A 25,245-nucleotide genomic window follows, 5' to 3' on the forward strand; every position below is an offset into this window, starting at 1 on the left:
TTCTAACGTAAGGAATCTATGGTCAGAAATTGTGATCACAAAATATTAATGTTTTACCTCCTCCTTAAAGGAGGTGGTAAAACATTCACAAAAGGGATGAGGCCCCGTCTGAGAATGTAAAAAAAAGTTTTTTTAAGGACAGGCAGTGGTCCTACGGTTAATCCTTTAATTTTTTTATTTTTGTTTAAGCATTCTGTTTTTCTTTATGGAAAATGGGCTGCATTAAACAAAAAACACTGCTTTATTTAAAAGCAATCACAGACATGGTGGTCTGCTGATCCCAGTAGGCCACCATCCCTGTGATGGCTATCATTCCTAATGGTTCGCAAACTGTGATCTACTTCATTAGTATTTATCAGGTAGGTCGATTTGCGACCCATTAGGAATCACTAATTTAAAAATAAAACAAGTATTGTGCATTTGGAATAGCGATTTCCTAATTGTGATTTGCAGAAAATCGCACTCTGGAAATTACTATCCCCAATGTTAGTACATCTAGTCCATGGCTCTTAGTTACAATGTTTACAGAATGTGAGGGGAGTGTTTCTCCCTCCAATTATTTGTTATGTACAGCTGGTGCTTCTGTAACCAGTCTCTTCCATTTAGTCCACTTATGCCTTCACCCTTCCCTTGCAGTTTATTTTTTATCTTTCCAATGTGCTTTCAAATGAAAGACCAATGAAGCACAGTTATGTTAAGATAGTGTTTTTGTAAAGTATGCAAACATCTGTAAAGGCGCCTTGACGGTGATGACAAAACATAGCAATAACATTAACTAAAACAAAACAGAGATTAAGCACTGTACAATACTACTGAAACAGCCATCATTTTAACGGCTATATGAAGGCCAGATGATTCGAGGTAGTGCGGATATATAATGAAGATAGCCAAAAGACCAGTTCAAGGATGCAAAACCTCCATGAGTTACGTTTAGGAGGTGCCTGTTAAGCCAGTGCAACCAGATAATTTGGAACATTTACTTGGGCAAAATCTGAATCACCATCCACGCTTACTATGAGCTGAGTATCATCTAAATAGCACAAAAAGGTACATAAAATGCAGGACTGTTTAAAGACTGAATAACATAAGGTTGAGCTATGAACAGCTTGCAATTGCCCAGTCAGAAAAGACAAAAGTCTCACCCAAGATTGGCCTCACCCAATTTAGAGATAAGAATCTTTAGAGTCATGGTGTGAAGGGCAGCGATAGCTATAGCAGAGATTAGAAGTGATAGCTACAGTAGCTAAACGTGCAATCAAACGGGGAATGGGCGAACAGAAGAACTTTCTTGACGAATAGAATGGCCCACTCCATGTCCCCCAATATACTGTGGTGAATTCATTCAAGTAGGCCTTCTGTGTCAAGCTCGGAATTAGGTAATGGTACAGTAGAAGGTTCAGAACCAGTACCTCTACTCTAGACATAAAGCTGGCTTAGCTGGAGTCTCGCATATCCATGAATAAGCCATAGAGAGGCAGTGCTAGAAGTGGGCCAGGAAAATTTCTCGACAATGTCAAAGTTTCTCCTGGAGATACTGCTCACATTAGCTACAAGAAAGGAGAGATATAGCATATCAGCAATCTTAATATTCTCTTTTTTTTATTTCTATTAGCTTGAGAATATTGATGTTTCGACCATTATACAATAGATCGAACAATGTCAAACTCGTGAGAACTTTGAATGCACACTTGGACATTCCTAGTCCCTTAATGTACAAGGATATGAAGGCTTAGACTAAAGAGACACGTGTTTTTTGTTGCTGGGACAATGACAACAAGTGTGTTAATGATCCAGGAGTTTAAGTTAGAATCCCTAGGAACTAGTTCAGTTCTAAGGTTAAGATTCCACTTATCCAGAGCATAGGCAATACTGTACTCATTGAGCATAGTAAGAGTAATTGTGTTGAAGTGACAGGACAAATAGAATTTTACCTGATTTAATGAAGCCATCCCCTGAAAATGCTTGTATTAGCATATTTAATTAAAGAATGCTAAAGTTGTACAGCAATATTCGAACAGTGCCTGAGTGCAGCTGTACGGGCCATGTTTGGCGGGAAGGGATATGAAATGATGCATATGTGCAAGGTACTGAAACACAACTCTTCAAAAGGCTTGTGTTTCTACCTAAATATAAGACATGTATAAATAGGCATGGCTTTTTAAACTAACATATTTACCAATAATACAGTAAACACTGCCAAAAGCAAACTAAAAAAATAAAAATGTGCCCTGGTGGCCGAACCTTTAGCCTGTGCGCTCAGAGAATACCATAGACACAAAGGCATTAGGTTCCCGGACTATGAATTAATAGTTTCCACGTACGCAGACGATACACATTTTTATATGGGAGAGACCCTGAAAATAACCTTTCTCCGGTCCTGCGTGAAGTAGTGCATTTTGGTGCGGTTTCTGGTCTACAGGTTAACTGGCCGAAATCTATCATATTTCAACTAACACCTACCACGACACTGTTTGAGCCAGACTACCTGCTGCAGTGGTCAACAGAAGCGGTGAAATACTTAGGTATTAGGGTGCACACTTACTCAGATGTAGTGTTCAGAGAAACCTATGGAGTAGCTATTAATAAATTGGAGGACGATGTGGACAGTTGGATTAAACTACCCCTGACCCTGCTGGGCAGAGTCTCTATTATGAAAATGGTGGTACTGCCTCGTTACCTGTTTCTATTCTCAAATATTCTCATGGTTCTCCCGCGCTCCTTCCTCCGGCGGCTTACGATGCTGATGGTGAAGTTAGCATGGGCGGGCAAACAGGCGCGAGTCAAATGGCAGGTCCTACCGTACTATATGGGTGGCCTAGGCGCGCCCAACTTTTACTTATATTACAGAGCAGCGCAGAGCGCGCATGCTTACTGGATACATGGTTCTCCGGACATCCCACATCTCCGTATAGAAACAGTGGTAGCTGCCCCACACGCACTGCCAGCTTTGATGTTTGCGACTGTTGACCGAAGGACAGGGATTTTAGACTCAATCAATGCGACTACGCACGCTTGGCACCACCTACTTCAATTACAGGTGGGTGCTATACTCTACTCACCGTCTGTGTCGCTCAATTGGTGCCGTTGGCTCCCCCGTGTAGGGAGAAAGGGGTTACGCGAGCGCTGAATTCGCTAGGGGTGCGGACCGTGGGAGAACTATTGGACGATGGTATCACAAAGAATTGGGGGGACATTGAGGCGGGGAATGTTGCACCCACTGTCCTTACTCAGTTCCAATTCCACAGAACGCGACACGCGTTGCTGACTATTTTAGGAGACCACTTGCTAGAACCCCCCGAGTTACCGGCCTTGACCTACGTTATTACGGCGAAATCGCCTTCCAGACTAGTGTCCAAAATTTACCAGCTATCCATGTCCTTTAGGGAACTTCACTACACTAAGCAAGATTAGCATGGCAGTGCGACTTGGCTCAGGACATAGATGACAAAATGTGGACTTAATGCTGCACTAACACGAAGCGAGTCTTGCTAAATGGGAGACATAGACTGATTCACTTCAAGTATCTCAATAGGACATATTACACCCCAGAGAGATTGCATAGATACGGCTTGCGAGAGGAACCGACCTGTGAGCGATGCAAAGCGCAGACAGCAGATTTCCTACACCTGGCCTGATCATGCCCGGGGATATCAAACTTCTGGGTACTGTTTTTTGAGGAACTTGGGCGGGTAGCTGAGCTGACACTCACACTGGAGCTTTCAATAGCATTACTAGGCTACTCCAAGCAGATACCTAAAGGAGTGCGCCGGCTGGTGGACATGAGATTGTTATTAGCCAAACGCAGGGTGGCCATTTGTTGGTTGAGGGGCCTGCCCCCCACTATGGCCCAGAGGACACGGGATATGCTGTATTGTAGCACACAAACTGAAAACTTTAGTGACCTTCTCCCACCACAAAGTAGACCTAAACACTTTTGGGGACTGTACAAAACGTACCTTGCAACCAAGGGTGGGGGCATGGATAAGACTGACAGTGACTCACAGGAGCATACTAGAACTACCCGTAATCCATAGATAATCTGAGTCTGTCTCAAAACGACGCACTGGACCTGGTACATATTGACTACCTCCTACATGCCCGCAGGGCACCACGACTGAGGCAAGCGGGTTAGTCCGTAAATGAGAGAGGGAGGTGTTGATTGTTAATATTTTGTCACTAGACATATTTAGGTACGCTGCTGTAACGTCTTTGATTACGGTGTGACATGGTAGTTGCTACATTTCAGTTTGTTTTGTTTAAAAACTCAAAAAACCTACAAAAAAAACATGGGATAGTCATAAAATGCACAACAGAACAGCAAGCTAACCACAAGCTAAAAGCACAATCAATGCCACTGACCGAACAGTTTAGGCAAATAAGTTATGATGATAAGCCTGAACTCACTAAAGTGTCTTAGAGTCCAAATCCGGACAATAATGTTTAGCAAAGATAAGGATTGATCACCAAGTAGCAGACTTACAAATTCACATCTTGAATTCTAGGAAGAGATCCCCTGTCCAGATTAGTTTATCTAACTTTCTTGTGAGAAAGGCCAGGAAAGAGGTCTTTCCTGGCCACATTTGTAACTTCATGAAACTTCATGAGCCCCGATAATTTCTGGTGGGCTTGATTGAACAGTGCTTCTGAAGGAGGCTCAAGCCTCTGTGGAGCAAAGATTGCACATCATCCTATTTCTAGAACAGCATCTGCCGAAGCCACATGAGATGGAGAAGTGGGTAAGATCCTCTTCCTTACCTTGGGAGAAGATGGCAACTCAGCTTTACTCAACATAAATGCACCCTGTGAAAAGAGGAGCCTCCCAACGTCAAAATGTCTCTCAACTCAAAGTCAAAATGTTCATCAGCATTGAACCAGATTACTGGGTAAGCCAAAAAATACCTAATTGAAACCTGGCTGGGCATGATAGTGCAGTCTACAAAGGTCCTTAAAGGAGGAGGGTAGTACCTATGTTATCGTGTTTTTATACTGGGGCGTCATTCCTGCTTTATTTTTTATTTAGCACACTGTTTTTTAAGTGGTCTGTATGATTGGCCAATTGGCTAATTAGAAAACACAAGTTGTGTTGCCAATTTGTGTGGGCATGTTTCCAATAAATGTGGATGACGGGAAAATATAAATCATTGATAAGGAACTGAAAAAACAAAGAAAAGTTATCTTAACAATAAGAAGAAAGTTTATGTTTAAGGGAGAAGAACAGAAAAAATGTGAAAATTAAAAGAACATTAAAGAAAAGGAGTGTGCAAAAAAACGAAGTGCATATAGAATAGAGTGGTCACAGACTGTCTATTTTCACAACAAAAGAAAGGAATTTGGGTTCATGTTGCATCTCGGGCTGCACTGACAGCTGACCTTTTTGTAACTGGTGATTATTTAAATTTATTTAAAAGGAATTAGTCATACACTCACTGGAAGTTGCTTAGAGATATCGTATAAGAATAACTTGAAGAGCAAGTCAGCAGACACTGTTACATAAAGAACTGCCATGTTTCAAGGCGTTCCCCGAGTTTAAGAAGGTCCGGAAGTGCCGGAGCTCAACTAGAGGGCCACTCCATTTAAGAGCAGCCTGCATTCTGAAAGACTTTAAGCCCAAACTCCAAAATGTACTTATAGAATAATAGGTTTAAGGAAAATCTGAGAGGACACAAAAGGTGTATACTTAGAAGTTTTCTTGAGACACAAAGTTAGAGAAAAATAAGCTAATAAAAAAGAAACTAAAAATACCTTGTACTCAAAAAAGAGGTTTTTACATAGATATAAACTCAAATGTGAATCAGTGGACTATCTAGTGCTATAGAATCGGCATTAGACTAATTAATAGGCAGCACACACCATCAAAAAAATGTTGTTATAAAAACGGTGAATGAGGTTTATTAAACCCGATTACTAATATGAGACTAGTTGTATCTCGTCCAAAGAAGAAACTATTATATTTTATTTATTGGTATATTCCCTTCCCCCCTCCTGCCCTATCCCCTTTGAAATGTGTCCCTTAGAACTGCCATCTGAAATTTCCACAGCTGACTGCAGCTGGCTGGAACCTGTGGTGGTGTTAAGAAATGAATAAAGAACCTTCAACTTTTATACAGTGCCAATCTTCAAAACACTGGCGACGATCCGTTGTGTGGGGACAGCTAAACCACCACCTTCAACTGTACTTCAAGGACAACAGGAGAGCCACTCTCTAGTGGCAGCAGTACTATATAGTTCATCATTCACGGTGAGAGTGCTTCATTTTCTTCCTACGATCGTACTTTGTCTTAATTGTTACATCTCCGATATTGTGCTGGACTTTCTTTACTGCGGTTGCCAAAATTTACGGTGTACCAGCCCATCCCCAGAGACTCTACACGGTGTGCACCCCATACTGAAACTTTTCCAGCTTACTAAAATATAGTGGGGAGGTGCTTGTGGCTGCTGCTTAATTGTGCGGTATCGTCCAAGTGGTTCTGGGGGAGCCGTAGCATTTCATGAAGAGTTGCCTCTTCTGCCAGGAAACTGCGCAGCCATCATGGTAAGAACACCAGCGTTATCCTGGGGTTTCCATGTGAGCCTACATTCTTTGGAGGTCTCCTGCATGTTGTCCGGTTTACCACATCCCCGTGAGGCGAATACGGACATTGCTGTCGGTAGGAGAGGGTACATCAGCCGATCACCACCACTGACAGGTTCAACCGTCCTGCCTTTCTCACCAGCATTGGGTTGAAGGTTTGTGGGTGTGCATTTCAGCAGTCGTCTGCCCTTTTCGTTCTGCTGACAGGCACAGCTGTACTGTCAAGTTCCTATAGCCCAGGAGGGCGTTCTTTGATTGATGGCCGATTTTGTTCCTGAGCTGCAGCATCGTGTGGATGATTCATCTTCATTGCACTGAGAGACTCGGCCGTCCGGTCAGGATCGTCAAGAGCCCAGCAGGGCAGTCCCTACGCTTTTCTATTTCCTCTTGCATTGGTTACGGATGGATTTCTCTCGTTCTTTTTGTGCAAAATAATAAGTACATTTCTCAACCGCACTGACAACCACAGCTGTTCTTGTAAACTCATGGCTATTGGAAGCGTGTTTGCTCATACGTCCTTGGTGGGATTCGACTGATAAATGAATTTCACTGACAGGTACAGCTTCCTTTATTTGCCTCCCAACTTACATACTTGCACTTTCATAAGAAATGGCAAAGTAATTACTGTTGTATGAAATCTTCACGCTGTCTTGCACAGCACTTATATAAGATCTGCACTGCAGGATACCCATTTTCATTGTACTATTAACCCCTTCGCTGCTAGGCCCCCTTCCCTCCCCATGCAAAGCCTTTTTTTGGCTTGGGGTACTTTGCGCTTATGCCCATGTAGCTTTTTGCCCACATAAAGTATCTACACCAAATTTGCGTCCTTTTCTTCCAACATCATGGGAATTGTAAAGGTACCCAGAGTTTGGAGATTCCCCTAGAGGAAACCCAGAAATTAGCCAAAATACAGCAAAAGTTTGTTTTTGGGGGGAAACATGGGAAAAAAGTGCTGCAGAAGAAAGCATCTGTTTTTTCCCCTGCAAATGGTATCAACAAAGTGTTTGTGGTGCTGAAATCAGCCTATTCCCAGTTTTCGGGGACTGACAGACTTTTGTCAGAAAACCAAACCTTTTTACTCAGTTTTAGTATTTTACTGGGACTACCTATTTTTGCTATTTTGTGTACTTGCAAAATCCTTTCAGTTAGTGGTAGAAATGGGTATGAAGCAATAACAGATCCTGGAAAGCTATACATTTCAGAAAAGTAGACAAAATTCTGAATTCAGCAAGGGTGCATTTGTGTAGAGACTTCAAGGTTGTTTAATAGAAACTAACTGTTAAAAATAAGAAACATTTAAAATAAGTTGAAAAAAAACAGCCATTTGTGCCAACGTTTTAACCTGTAACTGCTTCTGAGTATGACAGGTTTTTAAAAGCAATATACTATTACATCTGCTGGATCTTTCTGGTTGTGGGGATATATAGGACTTTCAGGATCACCAAGAACCTGAGGAACCCACAGCCAATAACTGAGCAGCGTCTTGCAATGGTTTTTTATTTTGTACTGGATATATAGCAATTCATTTGGTAAAATATAAAAGATTGAAAAATAGGTATCAAAGACACCTATGTATTTCCAAAATGGCAACAAAATATAGAATTTAGAAACAGTAGCTATTTGCACATCTCTGAAATTGTGGGTACCCATACTAGCATGTGAATTATAGGACATTTTTCAAAGTGACTTCTTTTTCCACATTTGTCTTACATTTGGAAGGCAGAAATGCATCGAAAGCCAATAGGCAATAACAGTTGCTCTACAATTCTGTGTTCCCCTAAGTCACTTGTATGGTTAGGCCTAGTGCCCGCAACAAGAAACAAGGACTAAAAAGCAATGTGGACACACCACATTTTTACAGTGAAAACTGACCCTTTTTTTTCAAAGTGCCTAGCTGTGGAATTTTGAACCCTAGCTCTGCCGGCACCTAGGGAAACCTAGCAAACCTATATATTTTTGAAAACTAGACACAAAGGGGAATCCAGGATGGGGTGACTTGTGAGGCTCTTACCAGGTTCTGGTACCCAGAATGCCTTGCAAACCTGAAATTTTGTTTAAAAAAACACATTTTCCTCACATTTCTGTGATGGAAACTTCAGGAATCTGTGTGGACCCACACAATTCCACCCACCCCGCATTCCCCAAAGTCTTCCCATAAAAATGGCACCTCACTTGTGTGGGTATGCCTAGTGCCTGCGACAGGAAACGGCCCAAAACGCAACATGGACACACCACATTTTTACAGAGAAAACTGACCCTTCTTTTGCAAAGTGCCTAGCTATAGATTTTGAACCCTAACTCTGTTGGCCCCTAGGGAAACCTAGCAAACCTATACATTTTTTAAAACTAGACACCCAGGGAAATCCTGGAGGGGGTGACGTGTGTGGCTCTCACCAGCTTCTGTTACCCAGAATCCCTTGCAAACCTCAAACTTTGTAAAACAAAAAACATTTTCCTCACATTTCTGTGGTGGAAAGTTCTGGAATCTGCGTGGATCCACAAAATTCCACCCACCCTGCATCCCCCAAAGTCTTCCGATAAAGATGGTACCTCACATGTGTGGGTAGGTCTTGTGCCCGCGACAGAAAGCGGCCCAAAACACAACGTGGACACACTACATTTTTACAGTGAAAACCGACCCTTTTTTGCAAAATGCCTAGCTGCTCTGCCGGAACCTGGGGAAACCTAGCAAACCTATACATTTTAGAAAACTATACACCCACGGGATTCCAGGATGGGTGACTTGTGTGGTTCTCACCAGGTTGTGTTACCCAGAATCCCTCCCAAACCCCAAACTTTGTAACAAAAAACACATTTATTCCACATTTCTGTGATGTACAGTTCTGAAATCTGCGCGGGTCCACAAACTTCCACCCACCCCGCATTCTCCAAAGTCTCCTGATAAAAATGGTTCCCCACTCGTGTGGGTGCGTCAAGTACCCACGACAGGCAAGGGCCCAAAACGTATTGTGGACATCAAAATTGCCTTTGACAAAACAAACTGGTTTTGCAAGGGGAAGGGGCACCTGGGTTTTATGCCCCAGGCTCAACGGCCATCTAGGGAAATCTACCAAACCCACACATTTCTGAAAACTAGACACCCTGGGGAGTCCAGGGACATATGGCTTGCATGGATACCCCAACGTTTCCCTACCCAGACCCCCATGCAAACCTCAAATTTAGCTGAAAAAATCTAATTTTTCTCACATTTCCTTGTGGGAAAGTTGTAGGATCACAGGGATGACACAAATTTCCTACCACCCAGCATTCCCCCAGGTCTCCCGATAACAATGGTACCTCACTTGTGTGGGTGGGTCAAGTAACCATGACAGGCAAGGGCCCAAAACATATTGCGGAGACTTCAAAATGACTTATCATAAAACAACGTGGTTTTGCAGGGGACACCAGGTTTTTTGGCCCCAGACTCGAGGCCATCTAAGGAAAACCTAGCAAACCCACACATTTCTGAAAACTTGACACTCTGGGGAGCCCATGGAGGTATGGCTTGAATGGATCTCCCAAGGATTCCCTACCCAGAATCACCTGCGAACCTGTGGTGCTGTTAATATGTGAACCGTCAACTTCTATACAGTGTCATTCTCTATAACCAAAACACAAGACTGTCAAGCAAACAGAAACAAACTATAGAACAGATCTGTATAAGTAAGCGGCTTGTTTCTATGCAAATTAACTACTGTGATATGGAGACAAATAGTGGTACTTGTACATCAAGACATAGAACACACAGTGTTTCTCAGCCCCATGGCTGTACCATCATCAACCTTCTTGGCCAAACAAAATGGATGAGCAACTACAACAGGCCATTTTTGGAGCTACAAAAGAAATCAGTCAAGGCAGTAGAACCGTTGTTCTGATTTCCACTTTTGCAAAGCAAATTTCCACTCATACATTGTCACCCATTCAGGCAGTACCTCCAAACGAGACCATAGCAATTTAAATAACAAATAATTTACTTCTAACCTCGACACAAATCAAACACACTGGAATTAATTCAACTTTGTAAATCAGCAATCCTTTCCAAAACACTCTACGAACCATGCCTCTGTGTTTAATCTGTAAAATAAACAAAGTGTAAGGAACCCAAGATTTTCTTAGTAACCAATAGCCAGCATTGTTGAATGCCGTGGTTGCTAGTACTAAGGTTGCCTAGTTTTGATTATAAATCATGACTCTTTCATTCACCACCCTGTACCTTTCTCTTTAGGTCATTCTTGCATGATCTTTAACATCCCTCCTTTCTCCTTTTGTCACTGTTTTGTTATCTATCTCTTCCCACGTATCCCACTTGCTCTTGGTCAACCACCAGCACAAACTAAACACTATCTTCTATCCAAATATATTGTAAACTCTTCCAATGTCCATATCACTAAAATGACAACAATGTGCCTACCGGGATCCCCTGTGTGCAAGTTGTAGATAATGCTCCTTTAATTTCTTTTTCTGATTAGCTTGCTTCTGTACTAAAGTAGGAGTATTTTCCTTTGCCGAGTTGTCCTCTGGTTTCAGCTCTTCCTTTTTATTCTAAGGAAAGGATATAAGATAAACCAGGTTAAAACATTTATGTGCATAATGAATTATCAGCAGTTGTACAATCCAAAAATCTGTAACCACATAACAAATAATTATAACAATTGGCTAATTAGTCCCATTATAGGTTTCTGTAATTGTACAAGGTTTCAAAATCCGTCAAAACAAGAAAGAAGAAATCATGAGTCACAAATAAGCTCTTCTAGTTACAGACAGAATTTTGGTTACAGGAAACGCAGAATGCAGCTATGGCCACTGATAGTGTAGACAGTATCTGGTTACAGGTAACGAAGAATGTGACCAAGGCCTCTGGTAGTGTAGTCACTGGGATCCTTTTGGGGAGAGTCTGGAGGAGAAATGGGGTGATTGTTAACTGCTCTTGCCAGATGTGGGGGCGCACTACATTCTTCTCATTTGTTGTACTCCAATGAACGCCAGTCTGTGGGTGCAACTGTATAGCAATGTGCTGCAATGCTGCAAATCTACTATTTGGTTTCGGCTAATAAATTTAAGGCTAAGGTGGCGATTTAGAGATTGTCAGATATGCGGCATCTGCCAACAAATGGCAGGATGCCCCACTGGCAACCATGTGGTTCCACCATCTCATTAAGAGTTGGGGCCACCATTGGGTTTCCGCTGGCAGAGCTTCAGCTAGCTCTGTTGGCAGAAATTCTTGACCTGAATGATCATCTGGTTTGCAACCGTGTCCATGGTCACATAGATGCCGTCCCTTCCTGTGTATAGCTAAGTGACGTTCACTCACTTTTCCTGTGTGGTTCTGCATTCTGAGGCATGGTGGAAACGGTCCTGACTAACTCACACTTACCCTCATTAGCAGGGAGAAACTTCTCTAAGTCAAGGAAACTGTCTTTTCCTTTTTGTGAAACAGAATACAGGTGTGGGAGTTTGTTTATGAAAAAGAAAAACAAACGCAGAGCAGGCCAAATAAACATATATTAAGCTCCCCTTCCTCTCCCAGGCCTTCTCTGGTGGTAGTGAGACCTCGGTTGATTTTGATGCTGAGTGGACCAGTGAGGGGTTTGAACCCTCTGCTGGAAGGAGCTCTGGTCGTAGGGACGGAACTTCTGTCGAAATTTCTTTCGCTTTTCCAATCCAACGGCTTTTAGAGTGTCCAACTCGGTTTTCATTTTGGACATCTTATCATCCGCATGAGTTCCAAAGAGAGGAGCCATTGAAAGAGAGATTCACAATTCTTTGCTGTCCATCTGGTATCAGCCCTGTGAGACGCAGCCAGGCTGTGCGTCTAGAGCAGATGCCATGGGCAGCCAGATCTGATGCGTCTGCCGCTGCACTAATAACATGGTTTACCACAAAGCCACCTTCTTTCAGGATTTCTTGAAAATCTTGCCGATCTTCATTTGGCAGCTTTTCTGTGAACCGTGACAAGGAGTCCCAGAGTGATCTGTCATACCTCCCCAGGATAGCGGAAGCACTAGCCACCTTCATCATTGATTCAGAAGTGTTACACATTCTATTGCCCAGAGAGTCCATGTTTTTACTGTCTTTTTCCGGGGGAACTGAGGAGGAGGTTGTCACTGAATGTGCCTTTCTGGCTGCCGCCACTATGGCTGAGTCTGGAGGGGGATTCGATCAAAGGAAAAGTTGATCCTTATCTGGGGTCTTGTACTTCTTGTAAATACGTGGGGGAGCTGAACCCACGGTAGCCGGTGTAGGAGAGTAGGGTCTGCTTCCTATGGTCACCCCCACTTTTTGCTTTTGCTTTACTGGTTTTCGACTTAGATGTGGCTGTGGGCCTGCTAATCAGACCCACAGCCCAGCTGTTCTCTCTCTAAATTCATACTATGCACTTTAGGTGCATAACCCAATTGGTAAGGATCACCTTATTGGGCCCTGTACAGTGTACCTTAGGTACCCAGGGCATAGGTGTACCCTAGGCCTACCAGGGGCTGCAGCATGTATTATGCCACCCCTGGCTGGCCTCCCATCATGACACAACTGGCTGATCACTCAGCTGGGGCAAGGTCGTGTAATCACCCCTGCCTTAGGTGTAGTATCCCTATACCTACCTCATATATAGACACATGGGTAACCTGTCAGCCACTCCTATGGCAGGCCTTAACAATCCTGGAGGCAGAGTAATTGGTAACATGTGAGATGGTGCTCTAGCATGAGCTGAGCCTGTCTGCAGCTTTCGGAACCATGTCCTTATAGCTGTTCTATGATATCGCCCACCATATACTCTTAAAGTGCCTTATAATCCTTGCGGTTATGGTAACTATGGTTTGGCTTTATCAAAACATGTCGTGTAAGGTGTCTAACACTTTGGACAACTACCCCCACACCATTTCTGGCAATGAGGATAGCATTCCCCCCTTCTAGAGGGAGAAGACATGTTGAAATCCTACTTACCCGGTTAAAGTTAACCAGTGCCCCAGCATCACAAAATGGATGCTGCTGCCACAGACACAAGTCTGACCTCCTGCTGCTGGGAGTCCTTCCAGCGAGGGAGGCTTGGACAATAGGTTTCCTGGCTGGGGAGGTGCTAGCACCGCCCCAGACAGGACTTAGTGTATTGGGGCAGGGAGGGATGAAAGAAACAAGACACTGCCTGGGGCACACAAGGTGTCCCATGCATAGACCGGTTAAAACCGGTGCTAGGGCACTCCAGCCTCAGCCCTGGTGTGAAACTGGACAAAGGGAAGGGGGTGTTACCACCCCCCTCCCTGGTCCCACCCATAGGAGGGACCTAGCAGGTAACCCAGCCCCCCAGATTAGTATAAGAGTGGGAGCTGAGTCCCTAGGACTTTGGACTATCCTGAACTGAAACTAGACACGAAACTCTGGACCTTCGACATTCGACGACAAGAGGACTGAAGAATCTCCCTTGTGGCCAAGGAGTGGCCACCCTGTGCAAACAGGCACCAACAAGCAACCTGCCGTTTGCTTTGCCCAAAGTTCTACGAGGAACCGACTGCAGAGCCCGACCAGCACCTTGACTTCCAGACTTCTCCGACCCTGATCCACATCCACAGCCGAGCTGAGATCCGTGGAGGCGACGAGAGACGTGGGACCGGCTACCTGGGAAAATTGGCGAGTAGCTTCCGGCGCAGCTTCTGAGGCATCCTCAAAGTTGTGCTCTGGGGATTGAGAAGCCCCAACCCCGAGCACCATCTGCACCGAAGATCAGCCCTCCACACTCCACGAGTTCTGCGTGGGGCCCTTCTGCATTTTCCTGCTCGACGCGTCTGTCCGGTTGCTGGCCCGTTGGCTAGTAGCCTCCGTGACAACGAACCTTTAACTTTCCACCGCTGGTTTGGCTCCTCCAGACTGGTCCTTGCTTCCCTGTGAAAGAGAAGCACCCCAGACCTTCCTGGTCTGCACCTGGAGCGAATTTCCCTTTCCGCGTGGGTTGTCTTTGCCAAGGCTTGTTGACTCCAATCGGGACGTCGACTCCGCCATCAGCAAGATCCTTCGTGGGACAGCTCGTACCCTGGTTCTGGTCGTCCTCGACACCTCCTGGTCCACGCAGCTGCAGAGACAAGCTTCAAGACATCACCTGTGTTCTGCACGACATCGCCTGGTTCCTTCCTGGTTCCACACGGTCACTGGCTAGTGCCCCAGACTTTGTCCCCTCTGCTTGCAGGTGTTCCTCCTTCAAGATCCATCCTTGGATCCACCGGACATCTTCCTCCTGGCCGCCTGCCAGCATCTGTTCTTCAGGCATCCATAGGATCCAGCGACGACACCAGACACATCTTCACACCTATGCACCCGTCTCCGGTGGGTGAGGTAACGCGAGTACTCCGGTGCTCCAGTGGATATTGACTATCCAAGTGTCTAAGTCTTTAGTTGCTTCCTCCTAGTTACTTCGGAAGTGTCCTTATTCTTCCTATTTCTAACTGTTACATTCCCATTGACTGTAATGTAACCTGCGTGTGTGTTTCCACACTGCACACGCTTCCCGTGGGCCTCCCACTTCCTAACTATTGGTAGGGTAGAGTAGCCCCAGCGATTCCCTAGGCCCTAGGCCTACTCCCTGTTTGTGACGTGGTACTTATACAACTTTCTTAGTATATGGTTTGCATGGCCCCTGGGCCTAACTGTATTTTCCTGTGTAACTTAACGTATGCTACTTAAGAAATTGTTTGTACTTAGACCTCTGACCTCATAAAGAGTGCTGAGGGTATATGCTAGAATAAATACATTCTAACTTTATATATACTTGGTGAGGTGTCCTTTCATTTGGTATTCAAGGGATTGTAATAGTATAACAGCTGGCGTCACATGCCATACAGAGTTTAGCCTAAGACTGCTCTTGTCCATGCTACCACTAGGATAGCTGGTCTATAAGGTTGACTTTACAACCAATCACCATAAGGGTTGTTTGGATTGATACAAGCTGTACACTAGAACTAGTGACATCATATATCAGGGCAACTTCTCACAGCCGGAATCAGAAAAGTCTGCATCGCTGGTTTTAGCAGACCTAGAACTAAAAGGTGCAAAGGTTTTGACGAGGATATGTGATGCAGGGTTTCAAAAATGACAGATGTAGAGACTGTCGGTGCCAACATATTAATGTTGAGTTTTCTGGCACCCCAGCATAGAACCTTATTAAAAGTCCCTATATCGGCAATTGGGAACACTTCATAAAGGCGTCGCAGACAGAGTTGGAGAATAGGCTCTAATGGAAAACCTTGAGGACGTGGACCATGACGGTGACCTTTGTCTCCTTTTTGGTGAGGAAGAAGGACGAGATCCTGATCGCCCCGTGTCCTGGATCGTGAGCGTCGAGCTGATGGAGACCTAGCCCTTCTCGGGGACCTGCGTGGAGAAGCCCTCATGGATGCAGTAGGAGGAGGTCCACCTGAGACTCTGGAGGGAGAGAATATTCTGGAGAAATCCGAGCTCGGACTTCTGTGTGGAACCTTGAAGTGTCGTATGCTCACTAGCCATCTTGGGGAAAGATTGACAGGAGTCTTCTCTTCCAGAACCGGAGATCCCTCCGGTGTAATCTATATGATGTTAATGCCAGGGGATGCTGACCCTTCCCTCGAAGGTGGGAAGGGATGGCGGAACCTCAGACCTCACTGGCCTGCCAATATGTAGTAACGGCGGCGGGAACGATTAAGGCGGTCACGTGCCTCTACAGGAGGATTACCCACAGCTTGAGACAGCCCCTGATGGCCCTGCGTCTCAAGTTGGAAGAGGATTTGGGTGAACCCATTAAGAAGAAGCAGTAGGGGGAATTGGTAGAATGGGCCTGGAAGTGTTCTAGGAATGCCCGCTTCCAGCTAATCCACTTTTACATGTTGCATAGGGTGTACCTCACCCCAGGTAAGGTGAATGAATACTTCGGGGTTTCAACAGCGTGTCAACTGTGTAACCTAGAGGGGCCAGGGTTCCTCCACATGTTTTGGGGCTGCCCACATCTGGGAGAGTACTGGAGGGGGGTGACGTCTGTGCTAGTGGTGGCAACGGAGAGAGGGGTAGCACTGACACCGAGCAGTTGTTTGTTGCATTGGTTCCCACATACTGCCAGGACCAAAGTCACCAGCAAGTTTATAGACCTGGGGCTGGTCTTGGCCCAGAGGGAGATCACCAGCCACTGGAGGGCAAAGAATGGCCCCAACTTAGCGCAATGGTCTAGGGAGTTAGTGAAATGGGCGGAAGCGGAGGGGAACTGTAGATTGCGAATGGCCAGCCGAACTGGGAGTGACAAATCCCCGGAGATGGCGCATGCGTGGGTGGCGCTGGTGGAGCTGGTAAAACACTCAACTGGCGACACTGATGGCACTCCAGAACGAGGGGATCCAGCAGCAGACAACTGATGTTGGGAGGCACTGATCGACTAGGGAGCAGAGCGCAGATAGGACGGGGCGACCCTGGGAGAACATCTGTCCCTGACACTGAAACTTGAGGTCTGGAATATATAGGCCACGGAACATCACTGTCCTGTCCACAGATCTAGCAGCAAAAACTTTATTAACTCAGAGGCATGCCTGGGGTGGGGGAGGGAGGAGGGGTTAGTTAAGGTTGGGGGGGAGGGGGCTTTGTTAGAGTTACATGATATAGATGATGGCCGGAGAGATACCAACTAGTAGATCTCACTGACTCTTACTGCAGGACGGAGGGTGGGCTACGGGCGATTAACCCCATTTCTGATCACATTACCCCACGTCAGGAGGGGGTTCTTTTTCTCTTTGTTTACCGGCGAATGATGATGCAATGTGGAAATGTAGTATCCTGCTAAGTGCTGATTTTGATTTTAAATTTGTACATTTACAGCCCTAGTTAGGTTCTTCACTGTGGCTATGTTTTTATACCTCAATAAAATTTGTTTAAAAACAAAAAAAATGATGACTCTTCCTTCGACGTCGAACGTATGGTCCTCGGCGTCGACCTTGGCCTTTCTGGCACTTCTCCTGAAGTGACCGCAGGGTTTTTCTCCCTTGATGTCTCGCCGACGACACGGAATGAGCTGCCTTCAACATCGACCGCTCCTGCGGGGAAAAACTTGAGGACTCTTGTCTGTGCAAGGATGTCATCGACGTCAGTCTGTTCGACATAGACTGTCCATGGGACTGTGATGGAGTCCTCGACATCGACCAGCTATGGATTTTCTGTGACGGTGACCTCTTTGGCGGCGATAGTCATGACGGCGACGGAGTCCTCCATGCAGACCGCCTGGAGGCTTGCGGCGGTGTCTTCACCGCCGAACCTCTCAACGCTGACCTTCGTCGTCGTCTTAGGTCTCTCAGGACCAACATACTTCGAGCCCAAAGTAGTATGCCTCGACGTCGACTTACTTTTCGGCGACAGAGGTTCTGGTCGCTTCAACGGCGATCTGTCCCTCAATGTTGTTGCATGCCTTACTTGCTTTTTCGACGTCGATCTCGACTCCGACGGCAAACAATCAGGAATCTGCTTCCTTTTTGACGCTGGGGAAGTGGATCGACGCCGTTTTCTGTGTTTTTCTTGAGAGGACGGCTCTTTGAAGGCAGCATTGCTCTCAATGCCACGTTTAAAATGTCCTTTTCTTGTCTCCAGCAAGGCATGAATTCTAATCTTCTCTCTGTCACGCAGAGTTCTTCTGGAGAATTGCTGGCAGTAATAGCATTTCTCTGGGTTGTGTGAAGATGGCAAACACACGATGCACACAGAGTGAGGGTCTGATTTTGCCATTTTCTTCCCACAGGAAGGACATTTGTTGAATAAAGCTGGCATTTGTGACCGAAAATTGTTCTTAAATGTGTCAGAAAATAACTGAAAACAGTTATCAGCAGTCAACAATGTTGAATAAAGATGAAATAAACCAATTTCTGACTAGAAATAATCAAAAACTGACGAGCTCAAGCTCCAGGATCCTCACAGAAAGGAGCTAAAAAAAGAACTGACCTGACTGTCACCTGTGGTGCATGATGGGAGCAGGGGGCTCCTGGAGGTCTTAAAGGCATGATGTCCAGGTTCTTGAAAGCCTTAAAAGCAAGGTGCCAGTTTTTTATAATACTGTGATGTTTTCTTCATGTATGCAGCCAATGTGCTAATTGCTTGCTACTACCTGTTTCTTTCTCTGAAAATTAAGAGCTGTCTTGGAACACTATTGGAGCGTATGTTCTCTATTACAATATTTATATGTAGAATTATTTTCATTCTATGGGAAATCCATGTAATTTTGGCATATTAGCCTATTGGAACTATAACAGGCTGCATGTTTATGTATGTGTACATGTATATATGTATGTTTTGGAAGCACTTTGTACTTGTTTGTCTAAACATACAGATATATATGTATTTTTAAATATGCTTTGGGGTCCCGCATGTGGGCAGGTATTATTCAGTGCTCATGACTATTGATGAGTATCCCCTGGAAGAGAAACATGGTTGCCCCTCGGCACCAGTAGTGACAAGGAGTTCCTGGGAAATGTTCTGCTTTTTTTAACTACTACCACAATATGCCTATGTGCCTCTGAAACGTAAGGCTTTTGGGGTCAGTGGTCTGCAGTGATGGATTACTCATTTACTGTAAGAGCAGCTAAATGGGCATTTTATCATTTGATTTGTTCTGCAGCACTCATAGCCAGCATCACCTAAGAAGATTGAGTTCCTATGAAGGCTTCAATGAAAAGTTAAACATCATGATGCCTGGAAAATACATTAGTGAATACTGGACAGTTTAAATGAAAAGAGATTACTTCAATGATAATTGGTCAGATTTTTACTGTTATATGAAGACTGAAAATTAAATGAAAGATGCAAGGTCTATATGTACCATGAATTGATGGGGCCTTACCGCAGGCAGCCTTTATGATGCCAAAGACCTGTGCAATAGGCTACTCAAATATTTGCTTTTAATTCTTCCACTTCAATGGCCAGTGGTCTGTGACGACTGTTTGCAACCTTGCTGGAAAAGGTATCGTAGTATTTTACCATTTGACTTTTCCTGAAGCACTCAAAGTAAGGACCACTTTTGAATTAATTTGCCTCAACAAAATTCAGATTAATTTGCATCAAGGATGTGGTTGATTACCAGGTGGTTAGACAGCTGGGAGTTTAAATGCTTTTCAATGATTTTATAGGGAAGTTGAGAAGCAAAATGCAGCAGTAGCTGTACAGAGTGGTACGGACTGATACCATATTGGAACCGCAGACATCGAAGAACGCCAGTAGAATAAGTGTAAGGGAACTAAGGCAGGAAGCAGTGGGACCAGGATGGCCAAGTGGAGTGAAGGTGAGCCTGGTGGAGACTAGGTGAATGGGAGGAGTGTCAATGGGTATGGCGGCATCATAGCAGTCAATATTATTAAGCAAAACAAAAAAAAGTAGTTTCATAAAAGTGCGCCATGGAAGGAAGAAGACAGCCAATCAGGGAGATGGTAAAAGACGATGCACCAGGGGGACACAAACACAAGGTGGACACGCTGGGACAAGAAAAACCATTGAATAAGAAGCAACCAAGGGTAATCAATGGGTGGGCTGTAAGCACCTGTAAGTTCTTATTAAGCTCAAATTCAGTCCTTTGCGACCAGGCAGCGCATCATCTAGCTTGCACTGTCTGTTGGCTTGATCTTACAATGTCTATATGAATCTTACACAATGTCACCAAAATAATATGTTCAGTCACAAAACTGCACTGGTGGATGGCAAACTGGGTCTGTAAAACTCACAAAATAAGGTAAGCCAGGTCCACTAATCTATTCACCCACTCGTTATAATGAGTCTGATTTTATCAGGCACAGCTATATTTAGGGCCTACTTGACAGTCTCGCAATCCGACATATAACAGGTGTTACGTTCACTCAAAAAATAAAGGAGCAATAAAAATGTCTTTAAATCATGTTTTTATCTTGTCACATTTATTCTGTGTATAGAGACAGAGGTCAATCAATCAATCAGGATTTATAAAGCACGGCTAATCACCCGATAGGGTGTCCAGGTCAGAAGTCAGTTTACATCTTCTTACAACTACTTTTCTTTCTCTGACTGCAGAGTTCCACAAGTTTATAAAGTGAACTGTCTGCCATGATGTACAAAGAGTATGAAATGAAAGGCTGTAGGGTGTCAGTTTTATTATTCTATCACACAACATTTAATGTGCTAGTAAGTGAACTGTACAAACATTTCAAAATGTATTTCAGTAGTTATGAGAGACCATTTTTTGTAATTCTGTTTGATGAAAAAATAATTGTAATAGGATGACAACAAATCAGAACACTAATTGGCGATGTGCAAATGATAAAAACGTTTGCTGATATCCATTTTTCACAGATTATTGTTATACACTATATAGTTTTATCAGTAAAACTGCATGTTAATGGGAAAGTGTTTGGCCATTTCAGTAGGAAAGTTACTGTCTGTAAATGACAGTGCGCTACCACTTTAGACTTTAGTAAAATATTTATTAAAAGTGAGTTTTTTTAAATATACTGAGAAACACTCCTGCCCCGATGGCAATGGTTTTTGATGAACTGAGAGGCAAGTCAGAGATCATGTGTACCCTGTATGTGGGTAGATTTTTATTATACGTGGAGCAAACGTCTAGTGTATTTAACCAAACAAAAGAGTTTTTATGTACAGCAGAAACGCTGAACTCACATATTTGAAAGTGCTCCCATATGTGATAAAGAAAAAAAAGGTGGCTCAAAAAAATAAAACATTTGCCAGGGAATAAACTATTTGAAAGCCGTTTATGGGTCAAGTACATTATTGGTAGGAGGAGTAGACTATTAAAGTTACTAGACCTACAGGTCTAGTAACAATTTTATGATTTTTCGAGACCTGGCACATAGCAGTGAGGGGACCTAGGTTAACTCACAGAAGGTGGGCTGAGAAATCAGAAAAAAAGGGACAGAATTCAGATGGTTATGACGTCTGATTGGTGAAGGGCCTCTCCCATGCAAGGAGTTAAGTGTAAAAAGGAGAAACAATTGCCTTTGGACGTAGTGAAAACTGGGGACCTGGCAGGCCAATACCTCAGTCGCAAATATGTTGAAGGCAATGTCCAACGAATAAGAAAACTTAATTTGATGCCCATCTACATGCTAGTCAGCCATTGAACTGTCTTGTCTGGGTAGATCCACTATCCAAAGGAAGTCTAGAGGTCCAGTGCAAGGTATACAGCGGTGTTAAATTCCTACAGCTGATTCTGCTGGACATCTTATTTGGGTTCAAGGACAACAAATCTTCATTGCTAGACAATGGGGAGCGAGTTTAACATGTCACTTAATAGTCAGGTAAAACAGGAATCCTCTGCGGCTACAGCAAGACATGCATTCAGACATACAAGATGTTCTACGTAGAATATATCATTCATTAATACAAATCTTTTACTGTTAGGTTGAGTACTATAAGGCAATATAGTAAACTGAAAGCTCAGCTTGGACTGCCGACAATGTTTACAAAATAATAAGATGTACTCATTTGTAAAATGAAACAATTTGGCCCATATTGCCACTCTCCTAGAATGCTCCTTGATTATATGCAAGTATCTTATTTGTTGGTAGAGATACAAACGTAGCCCCCCAATTGTTTTCTCAGCATTTTCCTGGCAAGAAACCCTTTTGAGTAACATACAAAATGTTTAAAGGAGTCCCAAACCCCTACCCAACCTGAAAAGGGATTTACTCCAGCCTTTGCCCGGTCTACATCACAGATGGCTTCTAGAGTGGGAAAGGTTAGGAGACGTTCGTGAATTGGCATAAATTGATGTTCCTGATTGTGTTCACACTGTCAAGGCTGAAAGTACCTGGAACTGCCTAGTTTCCATACTTTGGTTGCTGTTTACTCCTTAATTATATTGCTGAGGGTATTATGTGGGATCAAATGGATTTCTATTGCAAGGTCACCCTTGTCTTAAAGCCCAGGAGTTGTCTGTTCAGCCAATTTTCATGCAAATATCTTTGTTAATCAGGCCCTCTTTTTTCCTCGAAGCTACATTTTCTCCACTGGAATGAGTTTTACAGCTGGCACTCTGCGATCTCCAAGTCTCCCATAGTGCCAACGTTCCTGAGCTGTGACAACACCATCCCTCAGGATTTACAGGCTGCCATTTAGGTAGATGTTGCAGAGTAACCAGGTTCAGCCCTAGAAAATATTTTTCTTCCTTTCTGTCTTTTGTCTCACAGTAGGATTATCTCCCTTCAAATGCTGCAAAATTTTTAACTTCTCCAGCCTGTGCTTTTTGTGTGTGTGTGTCACTGATTTGTCTTGGCTGCCCATATACTCTTCTTGAACTCCATTCTGCATTTGATCTCAAGCTAGGATTGCTTCGCTATGGTAAGTTCATCAACAGGCAGTCTGTGAGAATCCCAAGCCCCTTTTGTGGAGGGTGTTAACGATACAGCATTGTTACTTTTCTGTCACATGTTTGAATGTTCTGAACTCCCTGAGTTTCACAGATTTCAACTTGTGTGGTACAGTGAAACAGGTCAACTAAACTATAGCAGCTTAAGTCTCCATGCTTTCTCTTTGCTCTTCTTGTGATAGTTTGTATATTCTGGGATCCCCTAAATGCAAGGCTGCACATCTTGTCAAAGACCATTAGCCCCCAGTTTTATCTATTTCTGTGCCGTTTGAGATTCATAATAACGCCTTGCGAGGATGCTGATACAATCTCCAGTCCTGTATTTCTTCTACTAGAACTACCATGAAATGAGTTTCATGGTATGTACTCTCTGAGATCCTAGGCATTCCGCTGCAGTGCTACTACTTATTGCGACAGTGGAGGTAACACACAACTTAGTCTCCAGCTCTAACTTGCTCTCATGCTGAGATTAGTTCTTGTGATGAGTTTTATGTTGGATGCTCTGTGACATCCCAGATTTCCCTTTGTGTGGCAGATGCTGAGCTCTGTTAGATGGCCTCTGCCCCTGTTCAACCTTCAACAATGTCTTCGCTCTCATGCTTTTATTCCTCCCTTGTGAAGTCATATGTGTTCTTGGAGATCTCTCACCGGCAACTTTTGTGAATCTTGCTGATCTTTGGCAGCTGACACTTTGTTTATTCTGCAGATCTGTCTTTGGTGTCACGCTGTCATTACTCCTGGGTGATGAGTTTCAAGTTGTATGCTTGTTGAGGTTTCAGGCCTCACTCTATGTGAACATTGGTCGGATCTGGCAGCTCTGTGGCTCCTTTATCCTCCTTCCAGAATTACATGGGCCACAGGCCTCCTTTTCCTCACTTTCAGCTGTCTACTGACAGGTATTCAGGGTTTGCCAAACTGAACCTCTCTTTCTGTCCTGCAGCTGGGTACCATGAAGACAAAGGGCCAAATAAAATTGCCAGTAGCGGCTGGTGTTTGTGACAAGTGGAGAGGCAGGTGGGTGGGGTGAGAGAGGGCATAGGGGTCGTGAAGGGAGGGGGGCAAAATAAAAAATACAAATATTTTTATTTTTAAACGTACCTTCAGCCGCACGAGTCGCACTCCTTGCCTTCTCTTCTTTGGCACAGACTCCCAGAATGCCCTGTGGCCAATCCTGAAGCTGCTCTCACATTTGGCCTGAGACCGATGGCCAAACCTTCATGCGTAGTGAAGGGAGTGCACTACCACTCCCCTAAGTGCTGTCAATCCCCCATGCACCGCCCCCAAGACTCGGCAGGAAAGTGGAACTAAAACAAGTGACATCTCATTTTTCCTTTCCTGCCGTTTTGGGTGGGTGTCGCCACCCATCATAACAGAGGCGCTGCTGCTGAAAATTGCTGGTAATTTCCTTTACTGTTACCCTAGGTCCTGGTAACTTGGGAATACAAGGGATTAATGCTTTGGGGCAATAACATGCAGCAATCAGTGTTTCCATGCAGATTCTTGCATTTTGCCACACAGTTTTACACAGAGATTTGAAGCAGCCAAAATCTCCCTGTAAAAAATGAAAACTCATAATTCTGATGGGTCTGATAGCTCCTCTTAATACTACTAAAATGGCCCTGTAATCAATGGCAGATGGCTTGTCCATTGCCAGTTAAGTAAGGAACATCACACTGCATTCAGGTCTAGACTCGGACTCAAACTTTCCAACTATGGGAATAAATTATAAACCGATGCTCACCTGTGGTGCTGCAAATGTTTCTACCTGCTGCAATGGGCTGGTGCACACACCCCACAGGACGAGGTATGTCTCTGGCAGGACGTAAGGGAGGATTCAGGGAAACACAGTGGCGAGCCCGGTTCAGGCACTGGGATGAGGGTGACAGGTGGTGAGCACATATGAGGGCATGTGCAAAGTAAAGGGGAATGGACAAAGATGCGCATATGCTGAGCCTGGTAAAGCTCTAGGTGCTACGATGCAAATCAAGAGCTGGAGGTGTGATGCAGCTGCACAGCCAGCTTTTAATTAGTCCACTCACCACTGCTGCTCTCCTCTTATTATACTAAGCAACAAGGCTAGGAAATTGTCAGGGATGGGGGTCAAGGAGGCACTAGAAGGTCTATAACCTCACATTGGAATGCAGATTTAACTTGTTCAGGAATACAGAAACGTTTCCCGATCTCGGTTGCTGATACGTTCACCAGCGCTCCCGTTGACCGTGACAGTCTTATCTCGGCTGTTGGTTTCCTGCCTACTTGGTTTGCAACTTAAGAGTTGTTTTGCAATAGGACGTCCCCTCTGCTCGTATGTATTATAGGTCCAGCGGTGTTACTTATT

The 25,245-nt window shown here is 44.2% G+C and overlaps 1 protein-coding gene across 2 annotated transcripts in view; it reads right to left on the reverse strand.

Moving 5' to 3' along the window:
• SAXO6 (stabilizer of axonemal microtubules 6) overlaps window positions 1-25,245 on the reverse strand; it is a 621,602-nt gene that overhangs the window by 411,626 nt on the left and 184,731 nt on the right. For both annotated transcript variants that reach the window (XM_085653468.1, XM_085653467.1), the window contains exon 7: window positions 10,986-11,116. In XM_085653468.1, the coding sequence (XP_085509594.1) occupies window positions 10,986-11,116 (131 nt within the window). The remainder of the gene's footprint in view (window positions 1-10,985; window positions 11,117-25,245) is intronic.

This window comes from Triturus cristatus, chromosome 4_1 (assembly GCF_964204655.1).
Source record: "Triturus cristatus chromosome 4_1, aTriCri1.1, whole genome shotgun sequence".
NCBI classification, from domain to species: domain Eukaryota; kingdom Metazoa; phylum Chordata; class Amphibia; order Caudata; family Salamandridae; genus Triturus; species Triturus cristatus.